This window comes from Ceratotherium simum, chromosome 33 (genome assembly GCF_057802395.1).
Source record: "Ceratotherium simum simum isolate JZ-2026a chromosome 33, ASM5780239v1, whole genome shotgun sequence".
NCBI classification, from domain to species: Eukaryota; Metazoa; Chordata; class Mammalia; order Perissodactyla; family Rhinocerotidae; genus Ceratotherium; species Ceratotherium simum.
This window is the reverse complement of record NC_141932.1, coordinates 9900110-9925518: the sequence shown is the minus strand read 5'-3', so window position 1 is coordinate 9925518 and position 25409 is coordinate 9900110. Positions and strand designations below refer to the sequence as shown.

At 44.6% G+C, this 25409-nt stretch overlaps 1 protein-coding gene across 1 annotated transcript in view; it reads right to left on the bottom strand.

Annotated features, from left to right (window-relative positions):
- Window positions 1-10192, bottom strand: part of LOC101388781 (sialic acid-binding Ig-like lectin 8) — a 38704-nt gene extending 28512 nt beyond the window's left edge. Inside the window, exons 1-5 of the mRNA XM_087422353.1 lie at window positions 10141-10192; window positions 9690-10073; window positions 9178-9456; window positions 8905-8952; window positions 4314-4320 (exon numbers count right to left, since the gene is read on the bottom strand). Coding sequence (XP_087278479.1) covers window positions 4314-4320; window positions 8905-8952; window positions 9178-9456; window positions 9690-10073; window positions 10141-10180 — 758 coding nt within the window. The 5' untranslated portion in view covers window positions 10181-10192. The remainder of the gene's footprint in view (window positions 1-4313; window positions 4321-8904; window positions 8953-9177; window positions 9457-9689; window positions 10074-10140) is intronic.
- Window positions 10193-25409: the final 15217 nt, after the last annotated feature.

The following is a 25409-nucleotide window of genomic DNA, read 5'->3' as shown; positions in this document are numbered from 1 at the left end:
TTTTATTTAGTGGTATTTGTTTTTTTGTTGTTGAGTAGCTGGTTGTTTAAACACATATAAAACTAGATGATTTTTATGTTTGTTTACTGCTGTTTTGTTTTGAGAGTCCTTGTTATATTCCAGATACAAGTCACCCATCAGATATATATTTGCAGATATATTCTTCCAGTCTGTAACTTTTAGCTTTCTTAATAGTGGCTTTTATGGAACAGCAGGCCCCCATTCTCCAAGACATGTGTCACCCATGAGGTGACCCACAGGTGTGTCAGGATGTGGAACAGCAGAGCAAAGATTACAAGGGGGGAGGTCTGGAGGCCAGATGGGGGCATTCAGGGGTGCAAAGGTGATGTGAGAATTGCAGCCACTCAAAAAGCACAGGACTTAATCCCTGGACCCTGTAAATGTTACCTAATAAGTAAAAAGGATTTTTACAGATGTTATTAAGGTAAGGATCTTGACCTGTGGAGATGATCCTAGATTATATGGGTTGGTCCCTAAATCTCGTCACAAGTGTCCTTCTAAGAGAGAAGCAGAGAGTGATGCTCCACACACAGAGGAGGAAGAGCAATGTGACCACAGAGACAGAGTGATGTGGCCACAAGTCAAGGAATGCCGGCAGCACAATGATCCGGGAGAAGTAAGAGGTGGATTTTCTTCTCGAGCCTCTGAGTGAGTGCAAGCTACAACATCTTGATTTCTGCCAAGCATGACTGATTTTGGATGATGGGGTTCAGGCCACGTTACCCCAACATGTGGCATCTTTGCATATTGAATATTTCAAACTGAAGTAATTAGAGAAATGGCATGTGCAGGAAGGACTTTCTGACCTTCTCCTGAAGTGAGTCATAAACCCTCACTGAGAGATGTCCTCTGTATCCTGGAGGAAAGGGCATGTTATCTCCCAAGATCAAGGGACACGGAGAGGCATCTGAAGCAACAGGCTTTGCTAAGTTTCTTCCAGTTTACTGCACTTGGCTCACAGTCTTTGTCCTATCATATCTCTCCACGACTTGCCACTCTTCATCAAATCTAGCAGGAAAATACTCCAGTTGAACCATTTACTCAGGTCTTCATTTCCTTATGAAGTCTCCTGTGCCACATGAAACTTACATTAAATACATTTTTATGCAATTATCTTGTCAATCTGCCTTGGGTTACAGGGATCCAATGAAAAACTTACAAGAGTACAGGGAAAATATTATTTCTCTCTTTCAGAGATTTCTGGCCTCCAGCACTGTGAGAGATAAAATTCTCTTGTTTTAGACTCTGAATGTGTGGTCATTTGTGACAGTGGGCCCAGGAAGCTAATACAGGCAGGAAACCAGAGAGATGCCATGTCCAAGGAGATTGGAGAGAATAAAAAAGAAAAGCTCTCCTTCACAGACCCATTCCTCTGTACCTCTTTGCAGCCAAACTACTCAAACTGATGCTTGAACCACTCTTCCCATCTGCCTTCCTCCAATTCTTTCCCAGACTTGCTCCAACCAAGTCTGCACCCCTTTCCCAACTCTCCATTAAAACTGCTGTGTCACGATCACCAAGGACAAACGTGTTTCCTTGTGCCCTTCTCTTCTCTGTGTGCTGTCAGCCCCTTTTTGTCTCATGTGTTGTCATCACTTTGCATGGCTCTACATCTTCACACCTCCAGCCTAAACCTTTCTCCTGATCTGCAGACATTTGTATCCAACTCTCTCACTAATGTCCATAGTTGAATGTCAAGTTGCTTCTCAGAATGAACATCCCTCTTCAAAACCCTACTCTCTGACATCCTCCATGGAACACAACTCCATCCCTCCAGTTGCTCAGGGCAAACATTAGGGCATCATCCTTGCTCCTCTCTCTCCTCATTCCCCACATCCGTTAGAAAACCCTGCTAGTTCCATCTTCATAATACGTCTAAACACAAACTCTCACTCTCCAGCCCGCCTCCCTGGTTCAAGTCTCCATCACCTCCTGCCTGGAGAATTCAGCAGTCCCTTCCCAATCTTTGTGTTGCAGCTGTGGACCCACTTTGGCCTTTTCTGAACAGAGCAGCCATGGGGATCCTGTGAAAATGGAAGTTCAACCATATCCTCCATGGTGTCCAGAATCTTGCATTTCTTGCAATGCTTCACAAGCTCTGCACCAGCACATGGTCTGCACCATCCTCCCAGCGTCTCCCCTCCCTGTGCCTCCTTCTGCTGTCAGACTTCTTCCTCCTGTTTCCCCTACAAACCAGGCGTGCTTTTGTCTCAGACTATTCTACTCGCTGTCCTCTCTGTTCCCTTTTCCTGGGGTAATTTTCCCTCAGGCAAACACAGAACCTGCTTTCTTACCATCTTAAGTCTTTGCTCAAATGTCACTCCTCACACTCTCAGATGTAGAAAATTATCCCCAAGATATCACATGTTGCTTTCCCTGCATGATTTTTCTCCAAACACATGTTAGCATCCAACCTGCTCTAATGTTATTTGTTTTGATTTCTATACTTCTTGTCTCCAGAATGACAGTCTCTTGATGACGACATTTTGGATGCTGTGTTCACCGATGCACCCACAGCACCTACGTCAATGTTGGCACATAGTAGGTCTTCCATAACACTTGCTCAACAGTTTATAAATAAATTACAGAATGTTATTTTGCTCATAACCATACAAGGATTACACACACATACACACACACACACACACACACACACACACACACACTAGTTGACATTTAAGACTGAGTCTGAGGGATGAACAGGACTTGGAGAGGTAGGAATGGGGAGGGAAGGGAAATTCAGGAGAAAGAATTACACATGCAAAGTCTGAGTCACAGAGTCCTTGGCCAGGCTGGGAGTGGAGTCATTGCGACAGGCAGAGAGAGGGAGGGATTTTTGGGGAAAGTCCAGTGAAGAACAGACCACACCAGGCCATCAAATCCACCTTGTGGTGTTTGCAACTCAGTCTCTGGTCATGGAGAGGGTATGTAGCTGATCATACTGTGCAGGATGTGGACAATGATGGTCTCTGGAAACACAGTCTGGAGGCCTGTGTTGAGAGGAGAGAGATGGAGGCTGGAGGTAAGGTGGGTTCAGAGACCTGGGGAAGATATGAGGTCCCAGGAATAACCAAGGTCAGGAGGAGGAGGAGATAGGCAGCAAGATGAGCTGTGATTAGGAGGAAGGATGGACAAACCAGTGATTTATTGGACTCTGGAGAGAGGAGGGAAGTCAGTGTGCATGAGCACACCCCACAATCCTGGTGTTAGAGTTGGGGGCTACGGTGTCATCAGTGTGAGAGGGAACCCCAGCAAAGAAGTGGGTTTGGAGAAGAAGAAGGCAGGTCAAATGTGGCCATGCTGAGCAGAGCAATCCTGAGGGTCACCCCAGGGGAGGCGTGGTGGGCCGTTGGGTGGTGAGACACCCATGTCACATACCTGAGGGATTAACCTGGACTGGTGTTTGCATCCTCCACACCTCCAACGGGCCTCAACATCTTCCCCCTGAAGGACCTCATTCTGAGAAAAGAGACCAGGGTCTTCCAATCCAGTCAGACTGTGGTTCAGCGAGCAGTAGACTCACCCTCTCTTCTCTATCCAGGGGCTGGAGGTGCGACCAAGGCGGGAGAGGGCAGGTCTGGCTCCACAGACCTTTTTGAGCACACAGGTACCTTCCATCCTGGATTCTCAGTGGGCTGGGCACCACAACTGCCCAGGAGGATTCCCCAGCACCACCTCACCCCTGTCAGCCTCTTGCCTTCCCCGCCCCCTGATCCCTTTGGGCCCTGCCAGCACTGGTTCTGGGACTCAGACACGTGCCCCACACCTCCCCTTCTCCCTGGGACAATGCTCACATGAGGAAGATGAGGCAGAGGAGGAGGAGCAGGGTCTTCACAGCCAATTCCCCAATGGCCACCAGAACCACCTCCGCCACGGGCCCTGCAGGAAAGTGGGACAAGACTAGATTTATCTGCTGCATTGCAATCCTGTGTCCTTCCACTCCCAGTAGGATCTGGACATTGATCCCCCGGCCCTCCTGCATCACTGGAAGCAGGAACCCCTGTGTCCACGCCTCACCCCACCCCACCCCACATCCTGACTGTCCAGCATTTGGAGAGAGAAAAATTGTATAAGTTGGACTTCTTCACAACGATAAAATTTTGTTCTTCAGTTGACACTACTAAGAAAGTAAAAAGCCAACCCATTTAGCGGGAGAAAATATTTGCAATTCAAAGATCTGATAAGAGTGTAGTATCCATCACTCTTACAACTCAACAACAGAAAGTCAAACTACCCACTTAAAAAATGGGCAGAGAGCCAGCCCTGATGGCTTAGTGGTTAAAGTTCGGCACTCTGTGCCTCAGTGGTAGAAACACACTACTCATCTGTCAGTAGCCATGTTGTGGCCGTGGCACACATAGAAGAACTAGAAGGACTTAAATATAGAATATACAAATATGTCCTGGGGTTTTGGGGAGGGGTAAAAAAAAAGAGGTGAAGATTGGCAACAGATTTTGGCTCAGGTGAATCTTTCCCAGAAAAAAAAAAGAAAAGAAAAAAAAAAGTAGGCAAAGAACTCGAAAACAAAAATCTACAAAGAAGATATACAAATGGCCAATATGTCCACGAAAAAATTAACAATTTTGTTAGTCATTACGTAAAGACAAATGAAGGTCCTCATGAAATACCCCTTCACTGTACTAGCAGGCTATATTTAAAAAAAAGAAAAATATCAATGTAGGTAAGGGTGTGGAGAAATCAGAACCCTCATACATTGCTAGTGTGAATGTAAAATGGAGTTGCCACTGTGGAAAACAGTCTGGTCTTTCCTCAAAAAGTTGAACATTGAATTACCATGTGACCTAGCATTTCTACTCCTGGAGAGTTACACGCTCAAGAAAACTGAAAACATGTTTGAACAATAGTGTGTACACCAACATTTATAGCAACATTGTTCACAATAGTGAAAAAGTGGAAACAACCTAAATGTTCATCAACTGATCAATGGATGAACAAAATGTGGTACATCCATACAATGGAATATTATTCAGACAAAAAAGAAAGAATTACTGATACATGCTACATGGATCAACCTTGAAAACGTTTTGTGAAGCAAAAGAAGTCAGACAGAAAAGGCCACATTTTGTATGATTCTACGTATATGAAATGTACAGAATAGGCAAATCCATAGAGACAGAAAGCAGATTAGTCATTGCAGGGGTGACGGAGGGGAGTATGGAAAGTGACTGCTTTGTGGGCAAAGGGTTTCTCTTTGGGATGAGGAAAATGTTGGACGGATGGAATTAGACAGCGGTGATGGTGGTACAATATTATGAATGTACTAAAAGCCACCACCTATACACTTAAAATGGCTCAAATAGTGACTTTATTTTTAGTGAATTTTTCCTAAATAATAAAACAATGCATATAGATTTTTAGGAACTATACAGAGGTACCAATATTTACCTGCTACTGGCAAAACTCTAAAAGTTTCACCTTATACTGAGTTACTGAAAATACACACACTTATCATCTGCACAGCAGAGAAACCATCAACAAAACAAGAAGACAACCCATTAAATGGGATGAAATATTTGCGTATCATATATTTGACAAAGGGTTACTTTCCAAAATATATAAAGAACTCATACAACTCAACAACAAAAAAATGAACAACACGATCAAAATATGGGCAGAGGAAGTGAACAGACATTTTTCCAAAGAAGATATACAGATGGCCAACAGGCACATGAAAAGATGTTCTACATCACTAATTATTAGGGAAATGCAGATCAAGAATACTATAAGATATCACCTCAAACCTGTCAGAATGCTTATAATTAACAAGACAAGTAATAACAAATGTTGGAGAGGATGTGGAGAAAAGGAAACCCTCATACACTCCTGGTGGGAATGCAAACTGTTGCACCCTCTGCAAAAAATACTATGGAGATTTCTCAAAAAATTAAAAATAGAAATACCATATAATCCAGCTATCCCAATATTGGCTATTTATCCAAAGAACATGAAATCAACAATTCAAAGACATTTATGCATCCCTATGTTAATCACAGCATTACTCACAATAGCCAAGACATGGAAGCAACCCAAGTGCCCATCAACAGAAGAACGGATAAAGATGTGGGATATATACACTATGGAATACTACTCAACCGTAAAAAGGACAAAATCATGGCATTTACAATAACACGGATGGACCTTGAAGATATTATGTTAAGCGAAATAAGCCAGACAGAGAAAGACAAACACTGTATGATTTCACTCATATGTGGAAGATAAACAAACACATGGATAAGAAGAACAGATTAGTGGTTACCAGAGGGGAAGAGAGTGGCTGGAAGGCAAAAGTGGTTAAGAGGCACATATGTATGGTGATGGATAAAAACTAGACCATTGTTGGTGAACATAATGCAACCCATATAGAAACTGATATATAAAAATGTACACCTGAAATTTACACAATGTTTTAAGCCAACATGACGTCAGTAAAAATAAAAGGTGCAACTACAGCTGAGAAATGACCCTGCATGCTCAGGGAAAAACAAATAGTTCTGTGAGGTTTAAGTGGATGGGCATGTTTGGAAGTCTTTGTACATAAGGTTAGTACAAGAAATTATGGGAGATTTTAAAAACCGTATTAGAGTGGGGAAAGTCAGAGGCGTGAAAGAGAATATTGATAAATGCAACAGTGGTTTAAAAGTAAATGTTTAATAAGTAGCTCACTCATGGTGAGGGGAGAGGGAGTCCTGATTGGTAGCATTTACCAATTTCCTTGGTGTAAATATTCCCATCTTGGGCAATTTCAAGCACCTAATTTGAAGTCACTGAACCCAGACTTGGGAAAAGATGGACACAATTAGTTCTTGCCAAATAGTCAGTGTCAACACCAGTACACGCAACTCAGAAGAAAAATGCATGTTGTTCCCTGGAAAAATCGCCATATGCTAAATGAAAAAGCCATCAATAGACTGGAAATTAATCCTCTCAACTAACACACAGCTGAAGTCCTTAATATGAACAGAGCTTCTTCAAATAATTAAGAAAAAGTCCATATTGAGGGTATAATGCAAAGTGAAATAAGTCAGAGGGAGAAGGTGAAATACCGTATGATTTCCTTCATTAAGTAGTAGATAATAACAACAATAAACAAACACATAGAGACAGAGATTGGATTGGTGGTTACCAGAGGGGAAGGGGGGAGGGAGGAGGGTGAAAGGGATAATTCGGTACATGTGTGTGGTGATGGGTTGTAATTAGTATTTTGGTGGTGAACATGATGTAATCTATGCAGAAATAGAAGTACAATGATGTACACCTGAAATTTTTACAATGTCATAAACCAATGTTACTGCAATAAACAAAAAATTTAAAAAAAAAAGAAAAAGTCCACAAAGAAATACAAAGGTTCTTAAACATAATGAAAGATCTCAACATAGTCACAAAATAATACTGCAACTTAAAATGACCGTGAATTCACTTAGGATCAACAAGGATGAACATGTTCAGCAGGGAAGGAGGCACATTGCAGGTGGGAGTATAAACAGAACCACCTCCATGCAGTGGGATTTGGCAACATCTGTAGAAATTACACACATACTCTTTGATCCAGGACTTTCTTCTCTATGAAATTATCCGATAGACATATGCACACACGGGGAATGTTCATACAAGTTATTCAGTGCAGTATTATTTGTCTGAGCCGAAGACTGGAAACACATAGTTTTCCACCAGCAGGGGACCAGTTAAGTACATTATAGTATAATATACATCCCATTTGGAAAACCATTGAGTCATCAATAACAATGAAGAAGGTTTCCTATGTACTGATACAGAAGGATCTCTAAGATAGACTGAGCGTGAGGAAAAGGCAAGTTTAGTTCATAGAAATATACCCATGTCCCTTCCTTAGTTGTGACAAATGTGCCAAGGTGATGTTGGATTTTAGTGATGAAGGAAGCTGGGTGAGGGATTATGGAAACTCTGTAGCATGTAAATCTAAAATTACTCCATATGAAAAGTTTATTAAAAATAACAATAAACATGCAGAGCAGTGGGTATAGTATGATGTTTACATGTGTGTGTGTGTTCGAATGTATATGTGTATGCATAGGTTAAATGTATATGCGTAGGTTGTATTTGAGAAGATAACAAAGAGAGAGGTACACAGTGTTTTATTCGTACTAAATTTTGCTAGGGACTGAACTGCGTTCCCCCCTAATTCATATGTCGAAGCCCTAATCCCCAGTATGATGGTATTTGGAGGTGTCTGGATGGGCTTTTGGGAGGAGATTAGTGTCAGATGAGGCCATGAGAGTGGGGCTCTCATGATGACATTGGTGCCCTTATGAGAAGATACACCAGGGAGCTGGCGCTTTCTCAGTCCTGTGAGGACACAGCCAGGTGCGGCCATCTACAAGGCAGGAAGAGAGCCCTCACCAGGAACCCTATGGCTGGTGATCTTGGACTTCCAGCCTCCAGAACTGCAAGAAATAAATTCCTGTTGTTTAAGCACCCCAGTCTGTGGTATTTTGTTATGTCAGCGCGAGCAGACTAAGGCACATTTTAAGTTTACTACTTTAAACACTAACATTAAAATGATCCAAGGAGGCTGGAGGAGTAGGAGGGGTCCAGATCCTAAGGAGAATGAGGACAGGATTTGGGACGAGAAGGTATCCCTGGCATGGAGACAGCACATCCATTGGACATGGAAGAGACCATGCTAACCCCCTGAGAGCAGGGTCATTGGTGATGGGAGTTCAGCTTGCAAGTTAAGGAGCAAGTGAGGGGCTTCTTACGTCTGCTGTGCCCACACCTGTCCTGAGCTTTTGACCCATCTGATTTCTGAACCCCAGCTCTGTTCTGAAGGGAGGAGACAGACCCCACTTCCACCACGCCCCCTGGAGGGGAGATGTTGCACCTTACCTGTGCCTTCTTTCCGGAACCTGCTGATGGTCAGGTTCTGGGGCGCATCTGTACAGACAGACATAATTATTCCCTTTTCAGTGGCAGGAAGGTGGGTGTTGGCCCTTTTCTCCCAGAACTTTAGAAATAGTAGGGGGGTGGAGTTGAGTGTCCCCTTTCCTCCCTCCCCAGAGACAGCTTGCAAGACCCAGCACCCAGCACCCCAGGCCCTGCATCCCCCCTGCCCCACACCCACTGTCATCAGGGACCCGGCAGTCCTGGCCTGGCACTCACAGGACACATTGAGCTGGATGGTCCTCTCTGTGCTCACTCCAGCTCCGGGGAAGGTCACTAGACAGGTGAGGTTGGTGCCATGGTCCTGGGGGCCTGGGGTGAGGGTGAGCACTGAGGTATGGGGAGTCTTGGGGCCTAAGGAGGTGAGGGCGACCCCGAACCAGGAGAAGGTTGGGGGCGTCCCCCTCTTACAGGCCCATGGCACTGCACAGGTAATGTTCTTGGTGTGGCCAGATTCCAGGGTCTCCTGGATATAGATGTCAGGCGTCTGTGTCAGAGCTGAGGAGGAGACAGACAGAGACCCAAGCCTGGAGGTGGGCACCCCAAGTGTGACTCTAAGAGCAACCTCTGCCTCAGGCCAGCTGTCTCCTTCCCAGCCATCCTCAGCATCCTGTCCTTCTGGGTCCCCTTGGGTCCTTCCCAGAATGAGGTGCAGAAGATCCACCTCTGGCCCTGCCCTGGGGGCCCTCAGAACCCATTCCATGTGTCCCCTCCTTGATCCCATTCTTTACCTGTCACATGCACAGAGAGTAGGTTCTCTTTGTAACTGTATCTCACATAAGACCCTCTCTCCACCCTAAAGAAGTATGTCCCCGAGTCCCGCATCCTGGCGTCTCTGATGTCCAGGGAGCAGTCGTAGGTCCCGGGATCCCCAAGGAGGTGGAATCGTCCCTGGGTCTCTTCCTGCACTCCACGATCTGGGTTGTGTGTGGCTACAAGAGCATCCTGGTCTTTATCGTCCCCTTCTCGGAACCAGGAGCCGTGAGTTGAGGCAGAGTCAGTCTTGTAATCACGGGGATGGGAGAAGGTGCAGGGCACAGAGATGCAGAGGCCCTCCTCCACTGTCACAGACTCCTGCACTCGTAGCCAGAATCTCCCATCCTGAGCCAGGGACCCTGCAGGGAAATGAGCTTCAGCCGGGGTCCCCACCTGCCAGTCCCCTCTCCCCTTTGGCCCACTCACCTGCCCACAGCAGGGGCAGCAGCAGCAGCAGCAGTGACATCTCTGGAGTAAGAGTCACAGGGCCTTGGTGTCACAGGACTGAGAGGAAGCCCCAGCAGGAAGCCTAGGCTGAAGTTGGAAAGATTCCTGACCACAGAAGAGGAACTAGGCACCCACACGCTGTAGGAGCTGGTGTGGTCTTTGGAGAATAACTTCTACTTTCCAGATGGGCTCCCGATGAGGGTCACACACAGCAAGGAGGATTCCACCTGCTGCCTCCGTCTCCCTTTCCGTGACCTGTCCCTCCCGCACCACTGTCCACACCAGGAGACCAGACACTGCCTGGTCAATCACAGCTTCTAGATGCCCCAAGGGTCAGTCCCACCAGGTGTGGACTCAGGAGGGGCTGGGGAGGGAACCTCAAGGCGAGAAAGATTGGGAAGGGAGGTGGTGATTAATGAATGAATGAACATGACAACCGCATCTTGAGCATCGACTCCTTTCTGGAGAGTGGAGAAACAGGGGACAATGGGACAGACTTTGTCTGTGTCCTTGAGAACTTCTCTAACACCTGAGGAGGCAGGGAAACCCCAGGCCCTTCCAGCTCATGTTGGGACAGTGTGTGATGGTGGAAGCCCAGGCAGGGGCTTATAGGAACCTGATTGCTCTGTGCAGCCAGGAGAGCTCCCAGGTAGAAATGGCAGAGTGGACAGGATCAGGATTCTGAGGGGATCAGAAGGATGTAACCCCCACAGCTTGTCCTGGAGCTTCCTGACCTGCTCACAGCCCTTGCTCCAGGCGTCCCAGGTGTTGAGTGCACAGGCCAGGACTGTGAGACAAGCATTTGGAGCAAAATGACAGCACAGCTTGATGCTGGGGGAAACCCCTGACTTTGGAGTCAGGGGCCTGGCCCTTCTCCACTCCAAGCCTCAGTTTCCTCATCTGTCACCTGGAAGGATCCCAATTCTCAGCCCTCGTCTGCGGGAGAATCCATTATGGGGACAGAGGTGGACAATCCTGCAGGTCAAGGGCCTGGCCCTGCCCATTCCTCAGTGGTCATTCTGAGTCCCACCCTCAGCGAGAAGCTCCTGGTGGTAAGCACATCTTTGGGGCTTCCTTCTCTGAGGCCTCCAATTAGGGGAAAGAGGCACCAGCTGTGTAATCAGATTGCCCTGCCCTCGAGCCTGGCTCTGTAATGCTTGCTGTGCTGCCTTGGGAAGGGGGTTAACCACTCTGTGCATAGTTGGGTGCCTAAGCACACAGGGTGTTGTGGACTGAATTGCATCACCTCCAAACTTCATGTGTTGAAGCTCTAACCCCCAGTACCTCTGAATGGGACTGTCTTTGGAGATAGGACATTTAAAGAGGTAGTTAAGTTAAATGAGATCATTAGGATGAGCCCTAATTTAATAAGACTGTTGTCCTTCCAAGAAGAGGAGATTAGGACACAGACATGCACAGAGGGAAGACCATGTAAAGACTTAAGGAGGAGAAGGTGGCCATCTGTAAGCCAAGGAGAGAGGTCTCAGAAGGAGCCAACCCTGTTGACACCTTGATCTTGGACTTCCAGCCTCCAGAACTGTGAGAAAATGAATTTCTCTTATTTAAGCCACCCAGTAGGTGGTATCCATTATGGCAGCCTCAGCACAGGAAAACATGGGGTCTCCAAGGAGGTCCAACCTGTTCGTGCAGATAAAGTGCTCTGAGCAGCCTAGTCTGGCCCACAATGGACACAATCCACTCAGTGTCCAGTGGCCAGCCTGCATGATGGGGCTGCTCTGAGGATGGGAAGAGAAAAGGGAAGGGAAAGGTTTGGCAACCAGAGGAAACTTCTGCTGCTCCTCTGTGCACCAGCTCTGAACTCTGCGGTCTCTTACTTCACCCCGGCCACAGTTCCCCTCCTCTCCCCAGGACAGGACAGGCTCCCTGGGCCTCTGTTGGGGCTCGTCCATCTGCTGGCTGAGCCTGTCACTGCTCCTGCATCCTGGGAATCTGTCACCTGCCTGTTGAGTCGAGTGTTCTGCTTGGCTGAGCTGAGGGAAGGCTGACCCTGGACGAGCACTAGCGGAGCAAGGAGATGGGCGCAGATATACATTCACAGCCTGGCATGGTCAGGGCTGACCCAGCAGACAGTACGGGGCTGTGAGAGCTGGAGGAGGGAGTGAGGATGTGGCTGGAGGGCGGGACAGGTGCGCCGGGAGCTGGAAGGTGAGCAAGGTTGTCTGGGAGGTAAGCTCATCCTCCAGAGAGCAGACCCAGAGCCAAGGACGTGGGTGTGAGCAGACAGGGAGCCCCTGCAGCTCCACCTGCAGCCCTCGGCCAGTGCCTTTGCCTCAGTCAGCTCTTCAGCCTCTCAGCTCCAGGGTCCAAGGAAATCCGAGTCTGAACTCCTCCAACACATCTCCTCCTCCTCCTCCTCTTCCTCCTCCTTCTCTTCTAGGGAAGGGGATAGTAACTGAGCCACCCGATGAGCTCTGCAGCTAACATTGCTCCTTGTTGTCCCATGCAGGGGACCCTGGTTCCCTCCTGCCCAGGTCCCTTCATCAACTATGGGTTTCCAGGACAACATCTCAGGAGCTTCCTCAGGGAGCCTAGGGTCTGTTCAGGAGCTGGAGTATTCAAAGGGATGTCTCATCGGAGCTGGGACAAAGAATTTTCCAGAGGACAGAAGCCAAGATGGCGGCGTAGGCAGACTCTGAACTCACCTCCTCCCACGGACACAGCCAATTTACAACTACTCATGGAAAAATTACCCCTGAGAGAGAACTGAAAACTGGATAAGAGGAACTCCTGCAACAAAGGACAATCCTAATTGAGGTGGAAGAGGCAGAAACTCCCTTCTGGAGAGAAAAAAACGCGACCTTCACGAGCCACGACACTTCATGGCTGCCCAGGAGCAGCCCAAAGGTAAACAGCCCTCCCTGGAGGAGCCAGGCCCTGAGCTGGGAGCACCCCTGCTGTAGGCATTTTGTGGACCCAGCACAATTGAGATGAGTAGCATAATATCTGACTTTGTCTGCTACTAAAACTTTGGGGAGTACCCCCAGAAAAGCTGGTGCACAAAGAAATTAAAACCAGCTCTTAAAGGGCCCACTTGCAAACTCACCCGTTTCAGAAAGCAACCTAAAATCACCAGAAGGAAAGGTGCACAGTGCTTTGGTGAAAAGAGACTCACCTGATAGGCTCTGAGTGCATTGCAGTGAGAGGTGAGACCTCTCCAGGGACTGAGACATTGGTGGCAGCCATTGTTGTGGCCTGGCGTGGGGGTGCTGACACAGACGCTGGCAGACGCCATTGGAGTTCTCCCTGGGGCCTGCTAGCCCAGGGTCTGCCCCACCCACTAGAGCACTAATTTAATCCAGCTCAGCCAGGGCAGGCTGCCCACCCTAGAGACTGGCCCCACCCAACAAGAAGCCCTCAGGCAATTTGTGGGCCTGCATAGATTGGTGACTGGATTCTCTGCAGCCTGGCAACTGAGCCCACTTCAGTGGGGCAGGGAGTGCCCAAGGAGCAGGTGGAGAGTTTGGGGCAGTGGTGGAGTGTGTGGGGCTCCTGGCATGGAGAGACTGGGTCCACTTCAGGAGGTCCGGGTGCACACACGGGTCAGGACTGCACTGACTATGTGTGTGGACCTGTGTGCAGCAGGGCTTGTCAGCTGCAGAAGACATGTGCTTCTCAAAGACCCACATAGGGGGTTTGCCCCACCTTCCAAAGCCTGAAACAATTGGGTGCTCCTGTGCCTGAGGCCAGCCCCACCCAGCTGCAATCCTCAGAGAGCTGACAAGAGACCTAAAGGCTGGAGGCTTATAGCATTTGTAAGCCCGTGAGCCTAACAACCTGCCGTGCTGGGGGTCTACTCACTTAAAATAAATACTGAAACACAAATGTGGTATTAGAACTTGCAGCCAACTGTGGTGGGGCTCCCCACACCCGATAAAGAGACTGAAGGGCCCATAACAACTACAAGCAGCTGAGCATCACAAGAGCTGTCCAGGAGCATAACTCAGACTCCCTGGGCACCTACAGGGAGAGCAAACATGCCATAACAGGACGACACACATAGCCCACATAGGGGTCACTCCTGGAACATTGAGAACTGAGGAAAGCACACTGCTGGCCTCCTAAGGCATCACTTATATAAGGTCACCTATCCAAGAGCAGGAGACATAGCTGACCTACCTAATACGTAGACACAAGCACAAGGAAAGAGGCAAAATGAGGAGGCAAAGGAATACATTCCAAGTAAGGGAACAGGACAAAACCCCAGAAAAAGAACTAAGTGAAACAGAAATGAGCAACCTACCTGACAGAGAGTTCAAACAAAGAATGTTAAGGATGCTCACTGATCTGGGGAGAAGAATAGATGAACTCAGTGAGAATGTCAACAAAGAAATGGAAGATATAAAGAAAGACCAATCAGAAATGAAGAATACAATACCGGAAATGAAAAATTCACTAGAGGAACTCAAAAGCAGAGTAGAGGATACAGAAGAATGGATCTGTGAGCTGGACGAAAGACTAGAAGAAATTACCCAAGCTGAACAGGTAAAAGAGAAAAGAATTAAAAAGAGTGAGGACAGTCTAAGGGATCTCTGGGACAACATCAAGCACACTAACATCCGTGTTATAGGTGTCCCAGAAGGAGAAGAGTGAGACAAAGGAGCAGAGAATCTATTTCAAGAAATAATAGATGAAAACTTCCCTAACCTAAGGAAGGAAACAGACATCCAGGTACAGGAAGCACAGAGAGCCCCAAACAAGATAAACCCAAAGAGGCCCACACCAAGAACCATCATAATCAAAATGTCCAGAATTAAAGATAAAGAGAGAATCCTAAAAGCCGCAAGAGAAAGACAAGTTACATACAAAGGAAACCCTATAAGGCTATCAGCTGACTTCTAAGCAAAAACCTTACAGGCTAGAAGAGAGTGGTATGATATATTTAAAGTGTTAAAAGGGAAAAACTGACAGCCAAGAATACTCTACCCAGCAAGGTTATCATTCAAAATGGAAGGAGAGATCAAAAGTTACCCACACAAGCAAAAATTAAAGGAGTTTGTCACCCAGAAACCAGTGCTACAAGAAATGTTAAAGGGACTGATTTAAAGGGAAAAGAGAAGACCACAAATAGGAAAAATTATCTATTTCCATGATAAGTGGGTAATGGATACAAATGCACAAAAAAGAGGTTAAATATGATATCAAAAACATAAAATAAGGAAGGAGGCGAGTTAAAGAGTAGAGCTGTCAGACAGAGGTCAAACTAAAGAGACCATCAATTCTTTATATTAGGAGAAAGGAACAGAGAAGGACTACTAAAACACTGAGAAAAAAAAAAGTTAAAAATGACAGTAAGTACATATTTCTCAATAGCTACTTTAAACATCAATGGACTAAATGCTCCAATTAAAAGGCATAGGGTGGCTGATTGGATAAAACAACAAGACCCATATATATGCTGCATACAAGAGATGCACTTCAGACCTAAAGACACTTACAAACTGAAAGTAAAGGGATGGAAAAAGATACTCTATGCAAATGGCAATGAAAAGAAAGCTGGGGAACAATACTCACATCAGACAAAATAGACTTTAAAACAAAAACTGTAAAAAGAGACAAAGAAATGCATTACATAATGATCCAGGGAACAATCCAACAAGAGGATATAACACTTGTAAATATCTACACACCCAATGTAGGAGCACCTAAATATATAAAGCAATTATTAACATACATAAAAACAGAAATAGACAGTAACACAATAATAGTAGGGGACTTGACCACTCCACTTACACCAATGGATAGATCATCCAAACAGAAGATCAATAAGGAAACATTGGCCTTAAAATGGCACACTAGAAGAGATGGACCTAGTAGATATATACAGAGCATTCCATCCAAAAACTGAAGAATACACGTTCTTTTCAAATGCACATGGACCATTCTCTAGGATTGATCACACATTAGGCCACAAAACAAGTCTCCATAATACCAAGCATCTTTTCTGACCACAATGGTATGAAACTGGAAATCAACTATAGGAAGAAAATCAGAAAAGCCACAAATACATGGACATTAAACAAAATGCTACTGAACAGCGATTGGGTCAATGAAGAAGTCAAAGGAGAAATCAAAAAATACCTGGAGACAAATGAAAATGAAAATACAACATGACAGAATTTATGAGATACAGCAAAAGCGGTTCTAAGAGGGAAGTTTATAGCAATACAGGCCTATCTCCACAAACAAGAAAAATCTCAAATAAACAATCTAACAATGCACCTAAAGGAACTGGAAAAAGAAGAACAAACAAAGCCCAAAATCAGTAGAAGAAGGGAAATAATAAAAATCAGAGCAGAAATAAATGAAATAGAGACCAAAAAAAACAATAGAAAAAATTAATAAAACCAAGAGCTGGTTCTTTGAAAAGATAAACAAAATTGACAAACCTTTAGCTACACTCACCAAGAAAAAAGAGAGAAGGCTCAAATAAGTAAAATCAGAAATGAAAGAGGAGAAATTACAACAGACACCTCAGAAATACAAAAGATTATAAGAGAATACTATGAAAAGCAATACGCCAACCAATTCGACAATCTGGAAGAAATGGATAAATTCTTAGAATCATACTACCTTCAAAAACTGGATCAAGAAGAAATAGAGAATTTGAATATACCAATCACCAGTAAGGAGATCAAAACAGTAGTCAGAAACCTCCCCAAAAATAAAAGTCCAGGACCAGATGGCTTCCGTGGTGAATTCTTTTTTTTTTTTTTAATAATTGTATTTATTTATTTATTTTCCCCCAAAGCCCCAGAAGATAGTTGTACGTTATAGATGCACATCCTTCTAGCTGCTGTATGTGGGACGCGGCCTCAGCATAGCCGGAGAAGCGGTTCATTGGTGCACGCCCGGGATCTAAACCCGGGCTGCCAGCAGAGGAGCGCGCGCACTTAACCGCTAAGCCACAGGGCCGGCCCTCCCTGGTGATTTCTACCAAACATTCAAAGAAGACTCAATACCTATTCTTCTCAAACTCTTCCAAAAAACTGAGGAGGGAGGGAAGTTCCCTGACTCATTCTACGAAGCGGACATTTCCCTGATACCAAAACCAGACAAGGACAACACAAAAAAAGAAAATTACAGGCCAATATCACTGATGAACATCGAAGCAAAAATCCTCAACAAAATACTAGCAAATTGCTTACAACAATACATTAAAAAGATTATACACCATGATCAAGTGGGATTTATTCCAGGTATACAGGGATGGTTCAACATTCGTAAATCAATCAACGTGATACACTACATTAATAAAATGAAGAATAAAAATCACATGATCATCTCAATAGATGCAGAGAAAGCATTTGACAAGATACAGCATCCATTTATGATAAAAACTCTGAATAAAATGGGTACAGAAGGAAAGTACCTCAACATAATAAAGGCCATATATGACAAACCCACAGCTAATATCATCCTCAATGGTGAAAAACTGAAAGCTATCCCTCTGAGAACAGGAACCAGACAAGGATGCCCACTGTCACCACTCCTATTTAACATAGTACTGGAAGTCCTAGCCAGAGCAATCAGGCAAGAAAAAGAAATAAAAGGGATCCAAATTGGAAAGGAAGAAGTGAAACTGTCACTATTTGCAGATGACATGATTTTACATATAGAAAATCTTAAAGAATCCAACCAAAAAAAAAAAAAGAATCCACCAAAAAACTTTTAGAAGTAATGAACGAATAAGATAAAGTTGCAGCATACAAAATCAACGTACAAAAATCAGTTGCATTTTTATACATTAACAACGAAGTAGCAGAAAGAGAAATTAAGAATACAATCCCATTTACAATTGCACCAAAAAGAATAAAACACCTAGGAATAAACTTAACCAATGAGGTGAAAGATCTGTACACTGAAAACTATAAAACATTTCTGAAAGAAATTGAAGAAGTCACAAAGAAATGGAAAGATATTCCGTGCTCTTGGATTGGAAGAATTAACTTAGTTAAGATGTCCATACTTCCTAAAGCCATCTATGGATTCAATGCAATCCCTATCAAAGTTCCAACAACACTTTTCACAGAAATAGAACAAAGAATCCTAAAATTTATATGGAAAAACAAAAGACCCCTAATATCTAAAGGAATCCTGAGAAAAAAGAACAAAGCTGGAGGTATCACACTCCCTGATTTCAAAATATACTACAAAGCTGTAGTAACCAAAACAGCATGATAGTGACACAAAAATAGACACACAGGTCAATGGAATAGAATTGAAATCCCAGAAATAAACCCACACACCTATGGACAACTAATCTTTGACAAAGGAGCCAAGAACACACAATGGAGAAAAGAAAGTCTCTTCAACAAATGGTGTTGGGAAAACTGGATAGCCACATGCAAAAAAATGAAAGTAGACCCTTACCTTACACCACACACAAAAATTAACTCCAAATGGATTAAAGACTTGAATGTAAGACCTGAAACTATGAAACTTCTAGAAGAAAACATAGGCAGTACGCTTTTCGACATCAGTCTTAGCAACATATTTTCAAGCACCATGTCTGACCGGGCAAGAGAAACAATAGAAAAAATAAACAAATGGGACTACGTCAAACTAAAAAGCTTCTGCACAGCAAAGGAAACCACCAACAAAATGAAAAGACAACCTAACAATTGGGAGAAGATATTTGCAAACCATACATCTGATAAGGGGTTAATCTCCCAAATATATAAAGAACTCGTGCATCTCAACAACAGAAAAACTAACAACCCAATTAAAAAATGGGCAAAAGACCTGAACAGACATTTCTCCAAAGAAGATATACAGATGGCCAACAGACACATGAAAAGATGTTCAACATCATTAAGTATCAGGGAAATGCAAATCAAAACTACAATGAGATATCACCTCACACCCCTCAGAATGACTATAATTAACAAGACAGGAAACAACACGTGTTGGAGAGGATGTGGAGAGAAGGGAACTCTCATACACTGCTGGTGGGAGTGTAAACTGGTGCAGCCACTATGGAAAACAGTATGGATATTCCTCAAAAAATCAAGGATAGAACTACCATATGATTCAGCTATTCCACTGCTGGGTATTTATCCAAAGAACTTGAAAACATCAATGCATAAAGATACATGCACCCCTGTGTTCATTGCAGCGTTATTCACAATAGCCAAGACTTGGAAGCAACCTAAGTGCCCATCAAGGGACAAATGGATAAAGAAGATGTGGTATATATACACGATGGAATACTACTCAGCCATAAGAAATGATGAAATCCAGCCATTTGTGACAACATGGATGGACATTGATGGTATCATGCAAAGTGAAATAAGTCAGAGGGAGAAGGTGAAATACCGTATGATTTCCTTCATTAAGTAGTAGATAATAACAACAACAAACAATCACACAGAGACAGAGATTGGATTGGTGGTTACCAGAGGGGAAGGGGGGAAGGAGGAGGGCGAAAGGGATAATTCAGAACACGTGTGTGGTGCTGGGTTGTAATTAGTATTTGGGTGGTGAACATGATGTAATCTATGCAGAAAAAGAAGTATAATGATGTACACCTGAAATTTATACAATGTTATAAAACAATGTTACTGCAATAAACAAAAAATTAAAAAAAAAATACAAGTACAAAGGCATAAAAAAAAAGAACTTTCCAGACACCTCTGAGGGGCTCCCAGTATGTCCCATGAACTCCACTCACAGCCCCATGGGATCCGCACAGCAGGACCAAGGAGGAGCTCCAGGAACAGAAGACACTTAGCAGCTGGGCCCCCCCCACTGGCTGTGACCCTGGAGCCCACTCATCTTTGCCCTCTGCTTCTTTGCTCCCCACTCCTCTCAGGTATGTCCACTTCCCTTCTCAAATGTCCTGGCTTAATGTCTCAGTCTTTCTAAAGGTTGAGAGACAATCCCACGTTCCCTGTCCATTCCCTGGTGGTCAATCTGAATATGGACACAACTGCTGCTCCAGACACAGGCCAGCAACTAGGGTGGTGATGCTGCGGAGTTTGCTAGACTGTGGGCAACAGCGACAGATGGATGGTGATGTCAGTGGGCAGGGGAGGTGGGTTCTGAGAATGAAAAGGTCTCCCAAATGTCGGAAAGTGGCCCAGAGTCACAGGGCACCCCTGACCTTTGTCTCCTGCTGGGACGTTGGGTCTAGTTGGCATGAGAACCAGGGCCGCAGTCTTCCCAGAGAGCCAATGGCTGATGCCTCATTTTGTGTGTCTGTGGTGTGAGTGTGTCTGTGGCATGTGTGTCTGTGTATATGCTTGTGTGGTTGTGTCTCTAGTCTCTATATGTGTGTCTGTGGTGTGTGTGTGTGTGTGTTTCTTTGGTGTGTGTTTATATGTTTGTGTGTTTGTGTTTGTGGTTTCTGTGTGCGTGTCTGTGGCGTCTGTGTGTCTCTGTATATTTGTAGTGTGTATCTGTTTCTATGTTTGTTTATATGTGTGTCTGTGGTTTTTCTCTGTGTGCATGTCTGAGCTGTGTGTGTGTCTGTCTAAGTGCCTATTGTGTGTGTGCATATGTGTGCACACTCAAATGTCAGTTTCTCAATGATAATGTCCTTGGGTAACATATTAAAGAGGATAATCCATCCCATATTCTCTATATATCTTTCTTATGTCTTTTTTCTCCAAATCCCATAACATCAGTCCATATAATATAAACTCTACTTAATTATTCTTTCTGATCTCTCCTGTCATTAAAATAGACGCTTCACAAAGGAGCTTGTATCCCTTCCATTTACTGCTGAATCCACTCTGCCTAGAAAAATGCTTGGCATACATTAAGTGATCAATAAATATTTGCTTTAAGAATTGTAAGGAAATTTGGAATAAGCAAAATGACATGACTGGCTTTCTCCAATGGAAAACTATGCACTCTGTAGAGCACGCTCTTTCGGAGTTTTCTGATTCTAGCTTTTTATTGCCTTTGAACTATTTTATAATTTGTAGATTAACAATAGCAATGCAACTAGTTCATGTCCACAGACATATGCATTCTGTCCACTGGGGGGCCACTTGAATCCCCCCACATAGACAATTTCACTTTCATTCACAAACTTATCTCTACATTCCTTTACTCCACATCATTTGCGCTTCTTCCATTTCTGCTTGGTTCTCCATTAATGAATTAAGTAAAATGGAGAGTTGCTGTCCAATGGGTGTAAATTTCCAATCACACAAGAGGAAAAAGTTTTAGAAATCTGCTCTACAACATAGTGCCTATAGTTAACAATACTGTACACTTAATAACTGGTTAAGTGGATAGATCTCATATTGTGTGTTTTTTTACCACAATAAAAAAATCTTTAACTCATATCATTTTATATTTTTATGAGAGTCTTGGTTTTACATTTTTTAATAATTAGTCTTTTGTAGAATAAATGAAAAAATTTGTGTGTGCCTCTATGCATGCGTTGGCTTGTTGATTTGTGGTCTGTTCTAGGCATTAGAAACAAGTCCCCCTGGGCCAAATAAGATGGACCATGCAACACCCTGGGCTTGTCTTAAAGGATTTTGGCTATTTCTATTTTGGCATTTGGGAGCGACCGGCTGGTGAGTAGTAGAAAAGAGACAGTGTTGGGTTTTAAGAATCCACTCTGGCTTCTCTGTAGAGAAGAGATTGGAGGTTGGCAGAGAGCAGGGAGAAGACGAGTTTCCTTAACTGTGTAAAGTTCCCACTATAGAAAGTGAGTCCTTGGAGGCAAGGATGTGCATCTCTCACAAGCACTGTAGACCTGCTTTGCACACAGTGATGATAAATTACACAGTAGGTGATGGATATGTGCCAAATGACAGGCTTCCCAAGTCTACATAGAGGTAAATACCTACTTGGCAGAATCTTGAATGAAATACTGCTTTAATTCTAGTAAAGAAAATCACATATATATGTCTTTCCTCCCCCTGCATCTACTCACTCGCAAGCATCGAGAATAGCTTGGGAGAGCAGAAGTGAGAGGTGAACACGTTTGTTTGTTTGTTTTTCTGTGTAGGGGCAGGGCCACCTCAGCAGGGTGATTCCTTCAATTGCAGAGGTGGGTTAGGGGTGGGGAGACAGGTTTGGGAGACAATTATCATAGTATCGCCATGTCTGGCCCTTCCTTTCAGGCCTCCATATCCAGGACCTTCCCCTGACCCGAGGGGCAAAGGAGCTGTAGTTTTTCTCATGCTTCCTTTTCTAGCACCAACCCTGCTAGGAAAGACAGGAATGAGGTCAGAGTCCCATAGAATGTCAGTCTTGGGAGTGACCAGCTGATGAACCCTGTTCTGGTATTTGGGGACTCAGATGAGGGGTTACCTTTGGTGGGCCCTGATCGCCTGATGTAGAAGATGCTGGAGAGGTCATAGGGGAGGAGGAAGACAGCCCCCAGTGGGCGCTCCTGAGGACCCACAGAGGGGCACACATAGGGGAATGTTGGGAGGGCATTAAGTTCCTCTTTCAAGCCCTATCAGTACACAGAGTTCCTGCCTCTTCACAACTCTAGGGCTCAGGACAGCCTGTGCTAGTAACTGCAGGAAGTGTCTGGACAGAGTTGGGGTGGGTGCCCTGGGGTGGCTGAGACCACCCAGCCAGACACCAGAAGACTCCATACAGAAATGTGAGAAAACCCAGAGAGAGGAAAAACCTATCCCAGACCAAAGGAGTGAAAACCAGCTCAGATGGAGAAAGACAGAAAACATTCCTGCTGTTGTTCAGGCTGCGTAAGGGGACATCTACAAAATTAAAAAGAATGTTCATTTCTCTAATGCCTTAGTGACCCCCTCTTTGAGTGATTAATACTTTCTTAACAATGATGCCCTGAGATTGACTTTGTTATTTCACCTAATTACTGGGGACATCCCTGGATAAACCTCCATACCTCAGGACAGCACTCAATCCCTAGTTAACTCTTGTAGGGGATGAAGAACACAAATTTGAAGATGGCGGCACACCCTGGAAGGTCCTGGATACCCCTGACCAGCATCATTGACCTAGGCTGTCACCAGAACCTTCCCCAGGTTCCTCGCACTCTCCATTGATGGCTGGCAAATGGTTGGCTGCCCAGAGGGCTCCATCCACCAGGAGGCACTGTGACCCCTGGGGAGAACCAGGCTGGGAAGAGCTGGTGCTGTCCTTGGTGCTGAAACAGTGTCATGATTGGAGCTCAGGTACCTCTCAGCTCTGCAGAAGGGTCTGAGCTGAGGCTTAAGGCCCCAGTTTGGGATCAGGAAGGCAAATGGGTGGGGATGAATGGAGCCAGGGGAGGAGCAGACAGTCAGGTGTGGGTGGTGCTGGTCTCCTCTCTCTGCTCCTTCCCCCACCTCTCCTGTTCACTCTCAGATATTGTCCCTTCTGTGAATGATGTCTGTCTGCCCAACCTGGATGAGCCACAGGGGCAAGGTGATAATATTGCTGAGGTTTTCTGTTTACTGGCCTCTGTGCTGCTCCTTTAAATAGCATGCTTCATGCCAGCCTCACAATAAAAAAAAACAATAGAATACCTCTGAAATTGAGGAGTCTGGTTTTCACTTTTGACAAAGGAGAAAGATGAGTGTCAGGGTCAGGAACATCAGACTCTGTGCCTGGATCCCATTCTCGCATTCTGTCCACCTGCTCCAGTGCCTCTGTGCAGGAGAGGATAGTCTCAGGCTTGATGGGGAACGTAAGTGCTTCCCGGACACTTGTTTTTGGTTCCAATCAATTCCCTTTGCCGGTGGTGTTGAACTCACCTGATATTGTCAGAGGGGCTCCCTTCCACCCAGAAGAATGAGCCTACCTGGCTGCCTTCTGCTTCTTGGTCCAGATTTGGGAAACAGTGAGTGTGAGTGTCCTTACTCTGTTGAATGGGGGGACCAAGATGCCCTGCCTTTGTATTGTTCTTCCCGTCCCAGGGTCCTAAATCTGCTTGCCTTCCTCTTACCATCTTCCAGACTTCTCTTTTGGCTGTCTCTTGCACCATTTAGAGGATTTATAGTTGTGAATAGAGAGGAGAAACAGGGAACAATGGGTCAATGCCACCTTGTCTGGATTGTAAGCCTAACCGTCAATTTTTAATGTTTTCAATAGACAGGTTGGCCCATATGACCCACCTGACATTATCATAAACTCTCCCTTCTGGATGTAGGGCAAAGGGAATGGCTCTTAGGTATTAGGCATTTTTTACACCAGAATCTCCCACTGGTTAACTTAACCTTCCTATTATGAACCTATGGCATAATGTTTTATCCCTGTCGTGATTTGGGTCCTGCTGGTGAATTTGGGGCTATTTTCATTTTCACTATATGAACTTGCGGCATAATGCTTTACCTCTGTCACAGTTTGTGTAATGCTGGTGAATTTGGGGCTATTTTTGTTTAAAATGATTTTATTAAAATTAAAATATTAAATTTTTTAGGAGGAAGATATGAGCTCCTGCTTCCCTCTGCCTTATCAAGCCAGATGTATATTTCTCAGATAATTTTGAAGGATAAGAAGGTGTGAGCCAGAGGATGACGTGGTGATGGACCTTCCTGGAGGAGGGACGTGGATGCATAAAGACAGTGAGGAGTGCATCAGAATGTGAGTACTTAGAGAATGACTTGAGGGATTGATGGGGTAGGATATGGCAATGGAGAAATAAATAGGGTGAGATGAGGAAGAACCTAGAATAGAGGTAAGAAAACCACAGCATATGGGCTGCCTGCTTTTGTAAATAAAATTTTGCTGGAACACAGCCACGTTAATTCATTTACACATTGTCTGTAGCTGCTTTTGTGTCACTAACACGGAGTGAATAGTTGCAACAGAGACTATACAGCTTGCCAAGCTGAAAATATTTGCTATTTGGACCTTTAAAAGAAAAGTTTCCAGATCCCTAACTTAGAAAGTCAGGGCGAGAATCTTGTAAATCATTCTTTTGGGCTGATGAGATGGAGAAGTATTTTAACTATGGTCAGCTCTGAGTTTTAGGAAATTTTATAAATGTTGGTATTCCATTTTGCCTATAGCAGGACTACTAGGAGGCAGACAGGATGGAAAGGGAAGATTCAGGAGTGGAGAGAGATGATACTGGAGGGCAAGTCAGGGCAGAGATCCACAGGAGGGCTTTGAGTAGAGAGTGAACTGACATGTTGCTGATGTGGTGTCTGGAGCAGAACACACCCAGTGTCTGGGCGAAATGTCACTATGACCTTTCCATACAAGGGAGAAAGAAGGAGTAGGCACCCAACTCTGACAAGGTACCAGGACTTTTGCTGGGTGTTTTCCATATGTACTTTTATTTAATGCTCACA